Genomic DNA, 18,278 nt, shown 5'->3' on the forward strand with positions numbered 1-18,278 from the left:
TGGCCTCATCGATGAGCCTGAGATTTCAAGATTTCCCAAAATCTCTCGGCATCACCTCGTCGACAAGCTACTGAATCTCGTCGCCGAGCTAAACAAGAGACTTCGTCGACAAGCAAGGAAGCCTCGTTGACTAGCCCTACAGATTTTTCCCTTTTTAAAATTTTCTTCCCTTTTCCCCATTTATTTAATACACTTATCTCGAATCGGGTTCTTACAAGATCAAAATAACTTTAACCCTCACTCGTCTCAAAATGGTTCTTTTTTTTAGCATAGTTCTAAGTTCCTTCAAATGAGTGTACACCTTGAACGAAGATTTATCATAACAAATATGCCTATTAGCACCTGAGTCTGCCCACCACTCTTTAATATTGTAGACCATATTTATATCAGTAAGCATCACCACAAAATTTGTAAATTTGAGCAATATGATAGGCCCATATTTTCGAAATTTGTAAATTTGAGCAATATGCCCACTTTTGCTACAAACATAACAAATATTATTGTTTTGCTTGTTATGATTGTAAGGGGGCCCTTGATTCAAATTCTTTTGGGTTGCCCATATTCATTTTGTGAGGTCTACCTTACGCTTTAATTTTCATATTTCTCCTCTTAGGCTTTAATTGAGGGTATTAATGTGTGTCCAGTCCTACATTATCACTGTGAGTAGTTCCAAAGTTAGTATAAGATCCTCTTAACTCTCTCTCCTTGACACCTAGGTTTTGAGTATAAGTTTTCTAACATGGTATTAGAGTTGGGCCTTGGGCTGTTTGGCTTCTCTGTGGGTTGGACTTCTTCTCTCCTCATTTCCCCCATGAGCTCGAGGGGGAGTATTAGTGTGCGTCCAGTCTCACATCGTCTCTCCTTGACACCTGAGTTTTGATGATGAATTTTCTAACATGTTCTCTAACAGAGGGTTTTTAGGAAAAATACCTTTAGGCAAAGTATTATGTTCAAAAGCAATTAAATTTACCTTTATGGTATTACCATTATTGGTATTACCACTTTCTTGCATAATTGCATCTTGCCCTCTTGCCTCCTTCGTATCATACTTATTCTCCAAATTCTTACCTTTCGACCTCTTGGAGTGGGCTCCTTTAATTCAAAAAATGTATGTTGAGATCTTCAACATTTTCATTCGATTTCTCAACTATTGTAGACTCCATATATTGAATTTCCTTAAAATTGTTTGATAATATAATAAAAAAAAACTTAGAAAAAAAAATATAAATATAAATACGATTCACGAATAGGTTGAGGTACAGATATTTCGCTCTCTTTAAGGAGATTCAAGTCGTCTGCGATTTTTTGCTTAGCCCACAAACCGATGCAGTAGAACTCCTTAAGACTTGTCTCTCCCAGAATACAACAGTCTGATTTGATTCGTATGACTCTCTCTAATTCTATACAAACGAAAGAATCCAAAGCTCCACACCTAATTTTCTATGTACTTAATAAATAAGATATATATATATATATATTAAATAGATACACACCTAATTTTAAGATACACTCACATAATTAATCTTATGAATTTATGAGATACATGAATGAATGACATAATTAAATGTAAATACACAACCCAATTCCAGATACATGCTCTTTTTCAAGATAATAAATAAAATAATAATATTAAAATACACCAATAAAAAAAATGAAATATGTTGAATTAAAATAGTTAGAGAATAGAATATTTGACTTGGCAATCCAATGGTCTGAATCCGTACTAAATTCTTCTCCTTTTTAACTCTTTTCATTGTTGTTGTGTAAGCAGTAAGCCAATATGCAAGGAATAGCAACATCGTCTGTACCTTATATCCTACCCAAATAATTGACACTATCTTTTTGTGAAAATAGTTTTTTTATTTTTAAAAATTATATAAAATATATTTTATTATTTTTTTAAAATTCTAACTCATATTTTACATATTTAAAATTCTCACAACTTTAATTTATATTGATTATGTATAGAGCTTCTTAAAAGAAAAAATAGTTTATATATTTAAAAAGAAACTCTTTATTTTCAATATTTTTAATACAAATCCTGAAATATTAAAAAATAAGCTAAATTTTTTTATAACTTTTTGAAAAACTAAAAATTGAAAGACTCAAAAAATATATTTTCGATAGTTAAACAAACCCTTATATGTCTTGAGTATCGTGTCTCTTCTATTAAAATCGTATTCTTTCTTAACAAATTTAGTAAATGAGTAGGATTGCAATGCTAGTGAAATTTCAATGTAAAAGATTTGGATTCGAATTTTAATAGAAAATATTATTAAATGAGCTTAAAGAAGAGAAAATTCACTTTATTAACTGAAAACAATAGTAGTAAATGGTTTAGTAAATGAAAGAAAAATAAGTTAACTTTTAAGTTACTTCATTTACATTACTCTTGAAAAAATTAAAATATTACTCTTTTTTATTATTTAAAATTTAATTTCAGGGGCTAATGTATTTTGTTATATAAATAATTAAAAGAAGTAGTTCTATTTATAATTAAGTAATGAATTTGGAATATTGAGATGTTATAAGAACTAATAATTCAATTTCATGCAAATTTTCCTATTTAAAGTCATCCTCAATGAACCAAAGAATATTAATAATTTATAATTAATTAATTAATAATTTATTTCAAAGAATATTAAATGGATTATAGATTTCGTTTCGGAGCTCCACGAGCGGAGATCGTTTACGGTTTGGTTTATCTTCCTGCAAAACACTTCCGCGAGTCCCCTCTTCCCTGAACTCTCTCTCTCATGGCGTCAATTTCATGTATTGGATCTCCCCGGCAATGCTTAGCGCTACCTTGTGGTGGAAAAGCTTCTCAAGCGGTATGTATCGCCTTGCTTGTTTTATTTCCCTCCTCTTGAAGCACGCGGTAATCTTTCGCATCACGACCGATGTTTTTCATTTACTCGCATTTGATTTGATTGCAATCGCTTGGAAAAACGGAAAAGACGAATTTTAGTCTGGAACGTTTCCAAATCCGTTTCCTGTTCCTAAACTGAAGTGATTTCCTCTCTTTACAACACTCATTTGGAGTCTGGTCTGAACCTTCAGAGAAGGCACGCCCAAATGAAGCCCATATCTTTTCGGGAGGCAGACGAGTTTCCTACTTCGAATGTATCCAGCTTGTGTGGTTAGTTCTTTCTTCCTTTTAATATTTTGCCCCTTTGTTTCTATTGGGTTTTGCATTTCGTTTGATTTGGCAGGATTCTACAGACCCTTGTTTCAATTAGTCTATTCTCCTGCATAATTAGCACTCTGGGTGAAAGCTTGGAGTTGTGGGGCTTGAATTTTGATTTATGTGGACTTGGACACAGCGTAGTACTAAATTGTATTCAGTTTTATCTAAAGTCTCGCATATCCGAATGTATTATAGTATGAAGTTGAGTCACATTCTGCATAACATAAGCAGAAAACGAGTACTCGGTGGAGTTTGTTTTATTTATAGCTTCTTATTCTGCATAATTTTAGGGGTTTCACTCATATATATATTTTCTCTTTCCTTCTTTGGGTTGTGATATTTTTGAAGAAAGCTGTGCCGTGGGTGGTGGACAAGTCTTTCAGAGAAGGGATCTTTTAATCTCATCCATTGGTTTCCTAGCAGGAGCCGGGAGTGCTTCAAAGGCTGGAGTAGCTGTTGCTTCTGAATTTGCTGACAGTAATTCTTGGCATCTTTTCTTCTTTTCTTTAAATGCATGCCATTTTCTTAGATTGTGTGTGTGCACGCTCACATAATCTCATGCCATTTATCCTGTTTGTGTGCTCAAATTTGGTGATGCTGGAAGCATAAGTTATTTCCTCCTCGAGCCTCCTTCACCTATAAATAGAAATGTGATTAACCTGTATAATTTTTCCCCTTCAGTAATTATAGCATCTGGCACAAACCTTACTTGCATGCTCTTATTGCTCTGGGCCACTGCGTTATCTGTCTTTGCTTAGGATTTTGCTGATCAGTACATGCAACATGTTGTGATCGTAAGGGCTGAATTTTTCTTGCAGTGCCTGCACTTAGGGGAAAGGATTATGGCAAGTCAAAGATGCGGTACCCAGACTACGTTGAAACAGGATCAGGCCTTCAATATAAGGTCACTTACTGAAAAGAACATGTGAAAAAACCTTGTATTTCCACATGCATGAGGTACTCATGTTTTAAATATTTTGCTCTAATCCCATATTTGATAGAGCACAGGATCTGCGAGTAGGAAATGGGGCCATCCCAAAGATGGGAGAGACTGTAGTGGTAAGGCAACAATCCTCTGTTTGTGTAGTTTTATAATCTGGTGTAAATTTCTACAAGGCTGACCAGATTGCATTAGGAAAAGGTATGCTTGAATTGGACTGAAGACAACTCTGGGCAAGGAAATTTGACTTTATATTGGTTGCATGAACTGTAAAGTTCAGCAGTTTTCATAGTTTCATTATATTGGGTGAAAACTCAGACAGAATGAACTAATACACAAAAAAAAAAATCTCTAACATTGCATTTGGGAGCATGGATTTCGGACCGTGAATTTGGATTTGGATGGATGTGTAACAAATTTCAATACAATTTTATATTACATTTTATTTAAATCCAATACAACTCCAAATCTAAGGCCTCTCCAAACTAAGGGTAAAGGAATGTGCAATGGGGAAGCTCAAACAATATTTGCTAGATAGTCATCCTTTCTCAATTTTTAGGGAATAAAATTAGAAATTTTTGGAACTGGGAAATTTGGGCTTAGCAAAAAATATTGGGGGCAAAAAAAAATCACATGTTAAAAATTATGGCATGAATTTTTACATAGTATTGGGACCTGGTGGGGTGAACTTAATTCGCCTTTGGTGTATATGTGAGCAGTTTGTGCAGTCAGTTTATAAATAAGATAGTGGATCTCTAAAGCTTATACAATGACACCTGCATTTCAAGGTTAATTGGGATGGTTACACCATAGGATACTATGGTCGCATATTTGAAGCTCGAAATAAGACAAAAGGTGGATCATTTGAGGTATGAATTGATTTCGTCATTTAAAGTGATTCTCATTTAATACAAGTCAGCTAAAGCAAATTCTGGTTTCCTAATGTACAGGGGGATGACAAGGACTTTTTCAAATTTAGAATAGGGTCCCAACAGGTGGGTAGGTCTCAGTGTGATGGTTTTGATAATCTGCTCTTGCAGTACATGAGAGATTTATATGCGAAAATGCTTTCATGTCTCTCTGAAATGCAGAGTCGGTTCTTTGCCTAGTTATAGATTTCATTTCTCTGTTGTGGTGCATTATCCATGGGTATACGAGTTTTTTTCCATATGCATATGCAATCCACAGCCCAAGTTTTAGTTGGCTGTAATGATAAGTCATACTATTCTGCCATGCTGCCTGTTTGACAGTTTTGATGTTTTAGTGGCATATATTTGGAATTAACAATGGAAGGTTTTGGTACTGCCTACTTATTGAATGTTCAGGTAATACCAGCTTTTGAAGAAGCTGTTTCGAGCATGGCCTTGGGTGGCATTAGAAGGTACTGTACAGATGTTCTAAAACAAATAGCTTTTCTTATTTTTGGAGCGACAGTATTTATCAAAATAACACATGCGCATTCTTCTGGAGTAGTATTTAGGTGTTCTTGTTATATACATTATTTAAAATCTTTATTTTAATCGCCAAAGAGAGGGAGAGAGAGATGGCTTTGCGTTCATGCACTTAAGTAACATGATTTAAAGAACCTGCCCTGCTCTTGCCTGAAGTTGCTTATTGCCAGCAGCCTGTCCACCATGGGATGCATCCCCTGATTGTTGGCATGGGAAGGATGAATTGAGGGATTACCACAAACGGAAAATTTATTACTAGTCATGTTAAGCAATGTGTCACGGACCCCTAGATTAGCGTCAACTAAGGGGCCGTGCGGAACTCGAAGGAGGTCATTTAACTGTCCACCTGTTGCAAGGGCCCAACTTGAGAAATCCTCCAATCGTTCAACGGCTACGAGAGTCGAGGGGAGGTCACGAATCACTTGTCTTCGTAGCTCATTCTTTGGCCATGATTTGAGTCCTCAAAGGAAATGAAAGATTATCAGAATCCGCCATGTCCTTGATGTCAAGCATTAGGGCCTGGAACTCCCGTACATAACTCCCTATCGCGTCTGTCTGCTATAATTCAAATAGCTTGCAACATGCCATATACTCTGTATTCCTTGGGTAAAGTTGTTCTTTCAAGGCATGTTTCAACTCTTCCCAAGTATGATGGTACACCGGTTGTTTTGCATGTCTTCACATTTGGTTCTCCACCATAATTTAGCATCCTCAATAAGATATACTATTGCAATATTAACTCGGTCCTCCTCTATGCCAATCCTTGAGCACTTAAAGTAGTGTTCCAAATCGAAGACGAAGTAGTCTAACTCCTTTGCATCTCAAGCACCCCCAAAACATTTAGGTTCTAGCACCTTTATCCGAGTTCCCGCACAAGTATTGGTTATGGGCCTTCGAGACATCTGGGCCACTACATTTAGCTTAGTACTCACCTCTCGTAAGTCATTCTGAAATTGATCTGTATGTTTCGAAGATTACCCACCTCCTTCAAATCCTCTTTCATGGTGCTAATAGATTCTTTGACAACATTTGCAAGCACATGGAAATCATCAATTAATTGCCGTAGGGAGGCCTCAAGCTCTATTGGCTCTCCCCCTTGAGATGTAAGAAATAGCACAATGCCCTCAATTTGTTTCAGCCTATTCTCGAATGCTTCCAATTGCTCAATGTTCCTTTGGAAGACCTCAAGCTCTATTGATCTTTTCTCCAGGGATTTTATAAGTGGAATGAATTTCTCAAGTTCCACAATTCTCATCTCAAGCTCAAATACACTATAGAGGGTTCCTCTAGTGTTCTCTCGGGTGGCCTCAAGCTCTATTGGCACGCCTCTCTCTTTTGACAATTTTGTCACAATAGCTTGGAGTTCGAAGAACTTCATCTCCAAGGTTTCGAGGTTTGCCACTCTTGCCTCTAGCGCCTCAATGCGCTCTATCTTTATTGACATTGAAGTTTTCATTCTACCGTTTATGGTGCTCATGCACATTGTGGTCTGATACCAACCGTCACAGACCCCCAGATTAGGCTCAACTAAGGGGCCGCGCGGCAGCCGTCGTGGCTCTCCCCAATAGAGGTTGCCAATAATCATCTATTCGAACCTGCAAACGTGGCATCACATAAGTCTCGGCAACCACTCATAATCATGAAATATCAATATAGACACGGATGGATCAGGAAGGCAAGAGACATTCATGCTCAATGATAAAATAGAGACTACTTATTTTATTCAAGTAAGAGAACACCATACAAACCATAACACAAGTAATTTGATATTCATTTACAAATCCGTGTAGAATATGTGTAAAGCCATCTCTCTCCCCCATTAAATCCTCAGTACATTGTCACCCCCTAACACAATGCTTTGAGTGTCTGGGTACCCTTTCAATGGATTGAGATTGCAGCATCTTAGCTGATCAGTGATCAGTATGGGCACTCTCTCCATTGAAACTCTTTTGAGGGAGTTCTAACATTTTCCTACTAAACTCTTGGGAAATGTTCATGCAGTACTTTTCTTTCTCCTGAATTCGTTTAGAAAATTAGGATGGCAAGATTGGTGAAATTGCATGCATAATGTATAAATTATTTCAGAGACTATTTTGCAGTGATGCAGGATCATAGTGCCCCCAGAGCTGGGATATCCTGAGAATGACTTCAACAAGATGGGCCCAAGACCAACAACATTTTCGGTAACTATCGCTGTCATCATCAATATTGGTGATGCTTGTATTGCATTGTGTATTTTCCATGAATCCAGCCAATAAAAAATGTTTCACAGGGCCAACGAGCTTTGGATTTTGTGCTGAGAAACCAAGGGTTGATCGACAAAACCCTACTGTTTGATATTGAGCTCCTCAAAATCTTACCATAGTAACCTGTCAAGTTCAGCATTCAATCATGGGTGCACCATCTAAGCGCATCAATATTACTTTTGGCCTTCTGAGAGGCAGATCTTCTAGTAGGAAAAAGAGTCCTTAAACAGTCGCTTGTGTCGATGGTGCCGAAAGATTATGAGCTGCCAGGACACCCATTTTGTAGATGCTGACTAATTTCTTGAGCGTGGGGAATCATTGATGAGAAGGTGAGAAATGGTTGGTTCTCTCTGTTACCCTTGGGATGAACAGGCATGATGAGCAGCACATGGTTTAAGATGAACTGGCATGGTGAGCAGTACATGGTTTGTGCTAACTGGTATTCCCACTTAAAAGACCAATGGGTGTGCAAAATTATAGGAGATTTCAAAATATTTTTTGCTTTATTCAGTCCTCATTTAGTATATACTTATTACCTAAATATGTATGGAAAAAGATTGTATGGATTGAACTTTGTGTTATAATGAATCAGCAATAATTATATTCCCCACGAGTAATGAATCAACAATACTGTGCACTGGTTGTACACACTAGTGTACAAAGCTCCTGTGTATGCGGGGTCCAGGAAGAGGTGGACTACAATGGATTTATTATAGTACGCGGTCTTACCTTACATTTTTGTAAGAGGTTGTTTCTACACCTCAAATCCGTGACCTTAAGTCACACGGCAACATCTTTACCATTTTGTCTAAGCTTCCCTTCAAGGGAGCAGTAATTTTTTATGGGTATAAATTGAGGAGTTTAAACCCCAAATGAACTGTTTGGATATACTGCTAAAAAGTCAGACAAATAAACAAATAGATCTTTGGAAATCATTTTTCCCCACTAGAAAGGTGGTAAAGATCTAATTTTTTCAAAATATTCATTTTGTGTTATTCATGGCAAGCTAAGTGGGAACAATTAAGTAACAAAATTGTTAAAAGGATAAGTGAAACAAAATTATGTTGCTGTGCTAGTTTGAAACTTCTGCGGGTGCAGGGGACCAATTTGACCAAAATTATTAGCCATCTTTCGTAAAAGTAAGCCTGCAAACGAATAAACCTACCCAAGCATGAAAATGATGTATTAGTGCAATGGAGCATCTGCTATGCAATGAAGACAATAATGTAGGTAATAATACTGGTTGTTAGACGCAATAGTATATTAAAAATATGATAAAGCTCGCTAGTCCAAACATTCCACAAATTCTCATAAAGAGCTTTTCGTAACCTTTACAACAAGGAAACATCAAGAGGTCTGAAGAATTCATCAAAACATGGTTTTAAGGCTGTTGGTCATATCCCTGTGAATTCCAACTGTCTGCAATTTGCACCAAAATTAAACTTCAAAAAAGGATATCAACAGAAAGGTGGCGTTGGCCTATTAAGTGCCGAAAAACCAGAGTACTTGGTACAAGGTATAATGATCATAAACAGATGGAGAAATCCATAGTTCAAACCAACCAACCAACCCAAACACCACCAACCTCCCCCCCCCCCCCCCCCAAAAAAAAAACCAAAAAAAAAAAAAAAAACCCAAAAAGAAAGAGAAAAAAAGAAGCTAAAATTATCACGGCCAAAAATGACAGCCCAATAAATCATCCAATAAACACAAGGTCAATGCCTTAAAAGAAGGCTAAACTAAGTGACAACAGCAGCATTGCTATCTATCCAAGCAGCCTCAGAGATCTGAGTTTAATTTAAGTCTGCCAACCATTTATGAGGGCCATGAAAGGAAAGTTGTCTCCCTCAGTTAACAGCAAGCTCTCGTCGCTTGTAGCGCACCATAACCTTCCCTTTTACACCCACCACCATGGCATTCCAGTCAATTTCTGGAAACGGGGAGATGAGTTCTAACTCGAAATTTCTAAGCAGATGGCTCCATATTGCCTTTATCTGCAGATATGCAAATGGTTCTCCTAAACAGCCATGTCTGCCTCCTCCAAAAGATATATATGAGAATGCCCCAGCTGCCTTGTCTTCATCTCTCCCAGGTGCAAACCTGTCAGGATCATACCTGTCTGGGTCCTTGTAAATATGGGGGAGCCGATTGGCAAAAGCTGGAGAAGTAGCAACAATGTGGCCTTTCGGGATATCGTATTCTTTTCCTTCCTGGGTTTTGACACTGAAGTCACTATGTGAGCTTCGGAGCAGCATAATAAGAGGAGGGTGGAGTCTCAGGGCCTCCTTGATGCACCGATACAGTACTTCCATCTCGGACAAGATATCATGATCAACCTTGTTCCCATGCTTCGTCATCAGGTTCTTCTGTTCATCAAGCACAGCCGATAAGTAATCCTTGTGACAGAGGAGGTAAGCCCCGGTCCAAGTGGAAGTGATGGAACTGGTGTGTTGCCCAGCAAAGAGAGCAGCAATGAGAAGGCCTGTGACCTCAGATTCAGTAGTTGGCCGACCATCTTTATACTTTGAGTCGATAAAGCACTGTAACATGTCATTCTCTGATTTGCCTGCACTCTTACGGGAGGCTATGATGTTTGCAAAAATTCCTGCAAGCTTCTTGCGAGCCTGGTCACGGCGACGGTGGGCTGGGATTGGCAGATATGGAAAGACAACACTGATGGGAAGCATTCCATTGTCAAGATCGTGGAAGAGACTTGAGACATCATCAAAGAGCTTATCACGGACTTCTTGACCTAAGAGACATCTACTGGCAGTCAAGATGATTAGATGCTCTAGCTCATATTTTAGGTCCACCTCGCCACTATCTCCCCACTTAGAAAAGTAGTCCTGCCCAATTCCAGCATGAAAACAAGGCAATTCAAGAAATTGTGTACAAGGAACTCAAATTTAATGTATTCCATACCACAGAAATTCAGGGACAGGATTTGAAATAAAAAACTTGTATAAACTAGTGCCCAATATGATGCTAAATAAAATTTGACGGAAGAAAATCCACCACAAAACAAAGATATGACAAAAAACATTTATGTATTACCAACATATAATCATTTAACTGTACATATTTTCTATAAGACCCCTTCTATGGGATTTTGATTACCAATAAGCCTCACTCTAAACCAAATGATTTATCAGTTCCCTAAAAAACTTGCCAATTGGACATCAATGAACTACTAATTGCCACCGACTGTGATAAGAAAATTCAAAATTTGAGATAGACATATCAATCTTTAAAATGAAAGCATCTGGTTACAAAGAAAATCAGCAAAGACTGTTTCAAAAGAAATTGTAATAAGGAGTTATGATATCATGACTGTAAAATTTCATTATATGTTAGCATATTTGAATCATATAATATGCACACGCTTAAGAGACCCTCTCTTTTTCCTTTTTATGTTTCTTTTGGAGGGGAAGGGGGATGGAGGGGATAGGTGAGGAATTATAATATTTATATTAAAGAGAGAAGATATAGAACCAACCAAAAAAAGAAAAAGAACAAAAGAGACTTCAAAAAATTTATTTTAAGAAATCAGGTATTAAATGTGCAAAGCAAAAAATTTCAAAGTTGAAGGCCACCACCTCAAGACATAAGATATAATCAATAAATGTTGAACGGAAGAAAATGGCATCACACATAAACAAGCTCATACATTGCAAATTTGTAAATGACGGAAGCAACAGGGAAGCCATTCTGCAAGACGATAATATTATGAGGGGGCACTGTCCATGTGAATTAAATGGCATTTTTTATCTGCAAAGAGGTGGGACAAAGCATAAACCATCTGCTCATTCAATGCAAAGGACATGGAGTGTTTTGGTGTTTGATATCGCAGCGATTTGATATTTTCTTGGGTTAGGCTGGATTTCAGTAAAACATATTTTGTGTTGTTGGAGAGCAGGGGTAAAAATCAGAAAGTGAAGGGGATGTAGGACATGGCACTATGCTTGATGATGCAACTGGAGAGAAAGAACCAAGAGAGTTTTTTAAGGGAAAAAGATACCAGTATAAAGCTGAAAGATGTGTTTAAATTCATATCCTAGTTTAGGAGCTATGGAAACTTTATATTAGAGCATGCTTCTTGGCTTGACCATTTTATGTTTTTTGTACAGCTTTGCCTTCTTGTTTGTTCTGTATATGTCAAATCAATTGCATCTTGTGCCATGCACAGTTAGGTGAGGAAACAAGGAATGAATGGAGGAGAGAGAAACAGGCAAGGAACATCAACAAGTGAAGGAAAAAAGGGAAAGAAATAAAGGCGAGAAACTTTAAACTTTAAAGCCCTGTTTGGAACTTGAAACCTTTTTTTTTTTAGCAAAAGAAGATGAATTCATTAGAATAGAACAAATATGCAAAAAGGAGAATAGGAAATCGTCCTCAACGAAAGGAAGAAAAAAGAAGGAAAAATACAAATAAAACAGTATATAAAGAAACAAGAAGCAGAATAACAAAGCAAGGAAATCCCACTGGAAATCAGAAAACCTCACTCCTTTAAAGAAACAGCAAAAGCACACCAAAGCAAGGCAAAATAATGAATCTTCTCCCATAACAAAGATTCCCCATAAACATAGGAGCATTCAGTTCCAGCCATAAATCCCAGAGTACTGCAAAAAGCACACAAGTCCACACAGCACGTGCATCTTTCCTTTTGCCAAAACCAGAAAATGAAGTGACTAGCAGATCTTCCACCAATTCCGAACAAACCCAACTTTCTCCCAAAATACCAAAAAGCTTATTCAATATATCCCAAGCAAAAGAGCAGTGCAGGAACAACTGAGACACTGTTTCAGAACTATCAAGACGCACAGAACAGATACTAGGAGAAAGTGCCTTTGAAGATCTCCTTTGCAAAAGATTATTCATCCTAGTTCTACTAAGAAGAACCAACCAAATAAAAGCCTTGATCTTGAAGGAACTTTGGCCTTTCAAATAATTTATGAAGTAGAAAAGAAATATTAGGCATTAGTCAAAAAATCAAAGAAAGGTTTGCAAGAATAAACCCCCTGAAGAATCAAAAGACTGAGAAGGACTATCACCCTAAAGAAGGACAACAATTCCCCAATAACATCAAAAAGGAAGAAAACTCCTCCACCTTACTAGCATTAAGATTTCTATGGAATAAAAGTCCCACGCAAAGAAATGACCATTAGAAACCATCAACAACAACAAAAACAAACCAAGTCATAAGTCTCACTAGGTGGGGTCGGCTATATGAAATACTTTTATGCCAATTTACACAATTGTGGGCAAATTCCTCCAACAATTTAAGGGCTATTAAATCCTTATTATCTCATTCCAAGTTATTTTAAGTCTACTCCTGCTCTTATTGTGGCTAATAGTAACTGGTTCATTCCTCCTCAACGATACACTATTTGGCCTACGTTGCACACACCCAAACCATCTAAGACGTCCCTCCCTCACCTTATCTTCAGTGTTATGCCTAAACACAAATGTTTTCATTCCTTAACTTATCTTTTAATACTTTACAGCTCATCCGCCTTAGCATTCTTATTTCAACAACTTCTACTTTTTGGATATGTTGTTTCTTAGATGCCTAACATCCTGATGAACATAGCATAGCTGGTCTTATAAAACTTGTCGGTCAAGAAATTAATCGCATTACTAGATTTCGATACCTTGGATCATTTACGAAGTTGAAAGAGAAATCAAAGAAGATTTTATGAGTTAAAGCAGGAACAGTAAAATGGAGAAGTGCTTCGAGCATCTTTTTTAAGAAGAGTTAAGAGCTTCAAACTTGCAAATCTCCCAATATACATAAGATTGTGTTTGCTTGAAAAATATAAAATGGCCATTACACCCACTTCCCATTAGGTAACATACGCTACTCCTGCTTCCAACAACACTTGTTATTGTTATGTTACGCTACCCCCTACCTCTATTTAAAACCATGGGTACTTTAGACTTATTAGTCTTATCACTACAAGATTCTTTCAAATGTCTTAGCTAAGAGGCTGCACAAGGTTTTGGGGGACATAATGATCATGGAAAAAAGTTAAATGCTTATTAAAAACAAAGAAATTTTAGACATTGTGCTCATGGTTAACAAGGTGGTGGAGAACATGAGGAGGGGAGGAGGGGAGTTTAATTTAAGATATATTCCCAAAAATTTTATGATATGATTAGTTGGGGCTCCCTGGGCAAGGTGATGAGTAGAAAAGATTTTGGGAAGGTGCAACAAAATTGGATTATAGATTGCTTGACTTCAACCAATGGTCAACCTAGAGGCTGGTTTAGGGCTACCTAGAGGCTTAGGCGAGGAGATCACTTGCCCCCATTTTTGTTTACTTGGGTGGTGGGTACCTTGAATAGAATGTTGGTGCATGCTCAATGCTTGGGGGTGATCAAAGGTCTTTGCATAGGTAAGAGGTGTCCCATCTTCAAAAACATTCACTAGTTGTGGAGGTTTCCCTATGGCACAAGGTGATTAAACGTAAATATGCGCTCCATTAAAATGGGTGGGAACCATAAGGAAAAGACATTATTTCTCATGCATGGCACAGAAGTTTGTGACGTAGGTGGCATTTCAATTTTTTACTCTCACCCGATAATGGAAACTACATTCATTTTTGGGAGGATGTTTAGATGGGTGAGGACTCTTTGGAGCTAATAGGTCCTCATTTGTTTAAGTTTCCGTCTCTTTTGGATTTATTTGAGATTTCACTCTCCAACCTTCACAGGGATCAGTTGGCAGCTCTATTGTAATGTTCTTGGTTGTTGCTCTTTGTCCTTGAGGACACCTCGTCCTCATTTTACTTTACATTGTTTCCATTCTTAACAAAATTTTATTGTATTTAAAATATAAAAAAAATTGTATCTGAGAATACAAATTTTGGGCCATGAATTTGAGATTGGTTGAATTTGGACAACATCTCACAAAAATTTTATATATATATTCTAAATTCTCCAGATTTAATTTCACATCTCCAGACTCATGTTCCCAAATACTAAAAATATTTACTTCAGCTTCAAGCAGTACAGTTACCTCAGCTTCTATAACCATCTGGTCCACATACCCCTTCAATTTGGTGACTCTCAAAGCCTCCGTAAAGAACCGGAACTGCTCCTGCCTTATTGAGTAGTCAACATCAAAAACAACCCCGGGTCCGAAAGTAGGCACATTGAACTGGTACACCTCTTGCTGGCTAAGATCAGACTCCGGAGCCTTGAAGAAATGAGCTGAAACTTCCGGCCCGATCAAGAAAGTGATGTTCTTGTTCAAGAAATTCAAGGTAAATACACTTCCGAGCTTGGGGTACTCTTCACGGAGCATAACCACGGGACCTTTCATGAACCGAAGAAGACCGCCGATAACAGGTGATGTCTTAACGGTTGGAGGCAGGCGCTTTCTGGATCTCGGCGTCAGAAGCACAGAGATGAGCTTGGCCACCACCAGAGTGGCCACGAGGAGAAGGCCCACATTGAAGAACTTGTTGTCCACATCCATCGATGACATTGCTTTGTAAATCTGAAAATAAAAATAAATAAATAACCAAAAATAGAGGTAGTAGAAGAAGAAGTCAGAACGTCGTTAAAGATTGAATTTTATACCAAAAAAAAAAAAAAATCTCTGCAATTACAAGTGAAAAGATAGTTTGGCAATCTAAAAAAATTTGAAAGCAATCAACCAAAGAGAGAGGAATATAGAGAAGAACTTGAGGAGTGAGAGTACGGATCCTAAAGGCTACTACATAAAAAATGATGATTAAAAAGCGAGGAGAAAAGCCGAATCAATAACAGAATGCAGGGAATGAACAGAGCAAACGAATTTATCAAAGAAAAATGCCCTAGAAATTGAGATCAAACAAACAATAGAGCACAATTGAGTATCGAACCTTACCTCAGATTCGGCGATGAACGGAGACGAAAGAGAGAGATCAGAGAATGGTGCGAAGGGGCTGGAGGCACAGCATCTCCGAATTTTAAAAAGTGATATGGAAAGTGAGGAGGGGAGTGAACACGTACAGCTAGTGTTTGTGTCGCCTAGTTTTGATTTTTATCGATGTTTGATAGGTGAACCGGAAGCTCAACCGGTTCCGGTTCCGGTTCCTTGGTCCACCGATCTGGATCAATAATATGACGTCAACCTTTACATCATAATGTATTATTATTTAAAAATTAAAAAAACATAAAAAGAAATAAAGAGTTGGCCCCAATCTCAATAATGAATTGAAAAGACAAATTTGAACATAAAAATAATAATAATAAATTTATCGGTATGTATGTATGAAAAATCAGTTTTAATAAAAGACCCACTTGTAATAATAATAATAATAATAATAATAATAATAATAATAATAATAACCTTTAATTGTGAATTATAATAATTATAATAATAACCCTTAGTTGTGTGTATTTACTATAAATGAAGGCCATATAATAAAACATTTTTATATTATAGAATGCTACAACTATATTAAAAAGTCAGTATTTATCATACATAATATATATTTAAATGTAATTGTATATATTTATTGATTATTATATTTTTTTCGTGTTATATTAACACAAATATTTTTTTTTTTTGGTGTGTTCGTGTCTAGATAGTACTTACTCTAATAGCGTCTAATAGTTTTCTTCGGGTTGCTAAAGATAGTCACTGCTCCTATTTTTTAAGTAAAAAGAAAACAACCCTCTCCTTTGTTGTTGATGGAAAAAGCAAGATTGCATATATATATATATATATATATATATATATATATATATATATATAAATGACATGATTAGCTAATGAATCTAATATCATCACCTTATTAACTTCACAATAGAATAGATTAATTTATATTGAAAGTTACAGAGATCAATTACAACAATCAAATTGCAGCAATCAAGTCTCAAATCAAGCACAATGGATTTCATCAAAATTAATTGCAGCAATCAAGATCAATTATAGAAAATCAAGCCTCGTAACATTCCATATATAGCATCATTTTACTCTTACAAATAGAGTGTGATTATTTTGTAAAAATATGAATCAGTTCAATATAAAATTTTCCCCTTCCTTCTGCGGTTTTATCATGGAATCAAAGCCGCTCCTTCTGAGATCTCTAAACGCTTACGCAAATACCATGGGTGCACCACCCAACCAAACTCCATCCCAATTAATTAGTGATCTCATTCTCACCTCACCATATTTCCTTACTGCTGCTGACAATCCTAGAGCAACCTTGGTTCCAGAACTCCTCACCGGCGACAACTATCCCTTACGACGACGTTCCATGCACATGGCTCTCAACGCCAAAAATAAACTTGTTTTCGTTGATGGCGCTCTAACAAAACCTACAGATCTTTCCATTGCTACACTATAGGAGAGATGTTGCGACATGGTCCTTTCATGGTTGCTAAATTCCATCAACAAATCTCTAAGGCAAGGCTTGTTCTATTGTCAGAATCCCTCTAAAGTATGGAAAGACTTAGATCACCGATTCTCTCAAAGCAATCACCCACGATTGTATCACCTCAAGCGCGATCTCATTACTCTCCATCAAAATTCCATGACTGTTACAGCCTACTACAACACCATCAAAGGGCTCTGGGACGAATTGCAGACCCTACAAGAGCCTAATTCTTGCACATGCAGTGCTCGAAAAAATGCCACGGCAAGAGAAGACACAGAACATTTATTCCAATTTCTCATTGGGCTCAACGATTCCTTCCACAACATCAGGAGCCAAATTCTTGCTATGGATCCCTTACCCTCCATCGCCAAAGCCTATGCTACTGTTCATCAAGAGGAGTCCTGGCGTCATCTTCATCTCCCACTCCTACCCACACCCGACAACACTGCTGTAGTTGTTACTCGATCTTCCCATCAGACCCTCAATAGAGTAAGAAACAAAAACAAAATGTGTAAAATGTGGGAAAGAAGTTCACATGATTGAGAGCTGCTATGAAATAATTGGGTACCCAGCCCACTGGAACGCCTCCAAGCCCAAATAGAAGACCACCGCTGCCATTGCTCCACTCGTCTCAGCCAATGCAGTCTCTTGGGAGTCTTCTCCTTCCACTGCAAGTGTGATTCCTAGCCTCTCTACTGAGCGATATCAGCAATTGATGGGTCTTCTTCAGCCAAGTCGTGCGGATGATTTCTATGGTATCTCTGCCATTTTATCTTTCACTACTTCTATGCCTTCTCTGCCTTGGGTTATTGACACGGGTGATTCAGCACATGTGGCCTCTATGAAATTTTTGCCACATGCTACCCATGTCACCACTTACTCGCAGCTTCTTATATTACCCATAGGGGCCACAACTCAAGTCACTCACGTGGGAAATCTTCAATTAACACCCTCCTTCCAGCTCACTAATGTGTTGTTTGTTCCTAATTTTAAATACAATCTAATTTCTGTCAGCCATCATACTAAAGCCTCATCGTGTCTTGTTTTTTTTACTCTTATCTCTTTGTATTTTTTAGAACTGTT

General features: G+C 37.3%; 3 protein-coding genes across 7 annotated transcripts; 2 read left to right on the forward strand and 1 right to left on the reverse strand.

Moving 5' to 3' along the window:
• Window positions 1–2,676: 2,676 nt before the first annotated feature.
• On the forward strand, window positions 2,677–8,434 carry LOC131145058 (peptidyl-prolyl cis-trans isomerase FKBP19, chloroplastic). Of its 4 annotated transcripts, none has more exons than XM_058094105.1 (10): window positions 2,677–2,831; window positions 3,061–3,139; window positions 3,536–3,664; window positions 4,006–4,091; window positions 4,196–4,246; window positions 4,916–4,996; window positions 5,078–5,122; window positions 5,453–5,508; window positions 7,686–7,761; window positions 7,851–8,434. In XM_058094105.1, the coding sequence occupies exons 1-10, from the start codon at window positions 2,757–2,759 to the stop codon at window positions 7,941–7,943; spliced, it is 771 nt and encodes a 256-aa protein (XP_057950088.1). In that variant the 5' UTR covers window positions 2,677–2,756; the 3' UTR covers window positions 7,944–8,434. The 4 variants fall into 4 exon arrangements, 3 of the variants coding, with proteins under 3 accessions (XP_057950088.1, XP_057950090.1, XP_057950089.1); XM_058094107.1 differs by having other exon boundaries at window positions 3,611–3,664; XR_009133957.1 differs by having other exon boundaries at window positions 2,688–2,831; window positions 7,678–7,761; window positions 7,851–7,923.
• Window positions 8,435–9,467: 1,033 nt separating this feature from the next.
• Window positions 9,468–15,845, reverse strand: LOC131145159 (sterol 14-demethylase). Of its 2 annotated transcripts, none has more exons than XM_058094267.1 (3): window positions 15,698–15,845; window positions 14,843–15,325; window positions 9,468–10,670 (listed from the first exon to the last, which is right to left on the reverse strand). In XM_058094267.1, the coding sequence occupies exons 2-3, from the start codon at window positions 15,311–15,313 to the stop codon at window positions 9,672–9,674; spliced, it is 1,470 nt and encodes a 489-aa protein (XP_057950250.1). In that variant the 5' UTR covers window positions 15,314–15,325; window positions 15,698–15,845; the 3' UTR covers window positions 9,468–9,671. The 2 variants fall into 2 exon arrangements, with proteins under 2 accessions (XP_057950250.1, XP_057950251.1); XM_058094268.1 differs by having other exon boundaries at window positions 15,693–15,833.
• A 1,335-nt stretch (window positions 15,846–17,180) lies between these two features.
• On the forward strand, window positions 17,181–17,875 carry LOC131144056 (uncharacterized). Its single transcript, XM_058092402.1, has 2 exons — window positions 17,181–17,684; window positions 17,768–17,875. Exons 1-2 carry the CDS (start codon window positions 17,181–17,183, stop codon window positions 17,873–17,875), a joined length of 612 nt encoding a protein of 203 aa, XP_057948385.1.
• The last annotated feature ends 403 nt before the right edge of the window (window positions 17,876–18,278 follow it).

This window comes from Malania oleifera, chromosome 12, assembly GCF_029873635.1.
Source record: "Malania oleifera isolate guangnan ecotype guangnan chromosome 12, ASM2987363v1, whole genome shotgun sequence".
In the NCBI taxonomy this organism is placed as follows: domain Eukaryota; kingdom Viridiplantae; phylum Streptophyta; class Magnoliopsida; order Santalales; family Ximeniaceae; genus Malania; species Malania oleifera.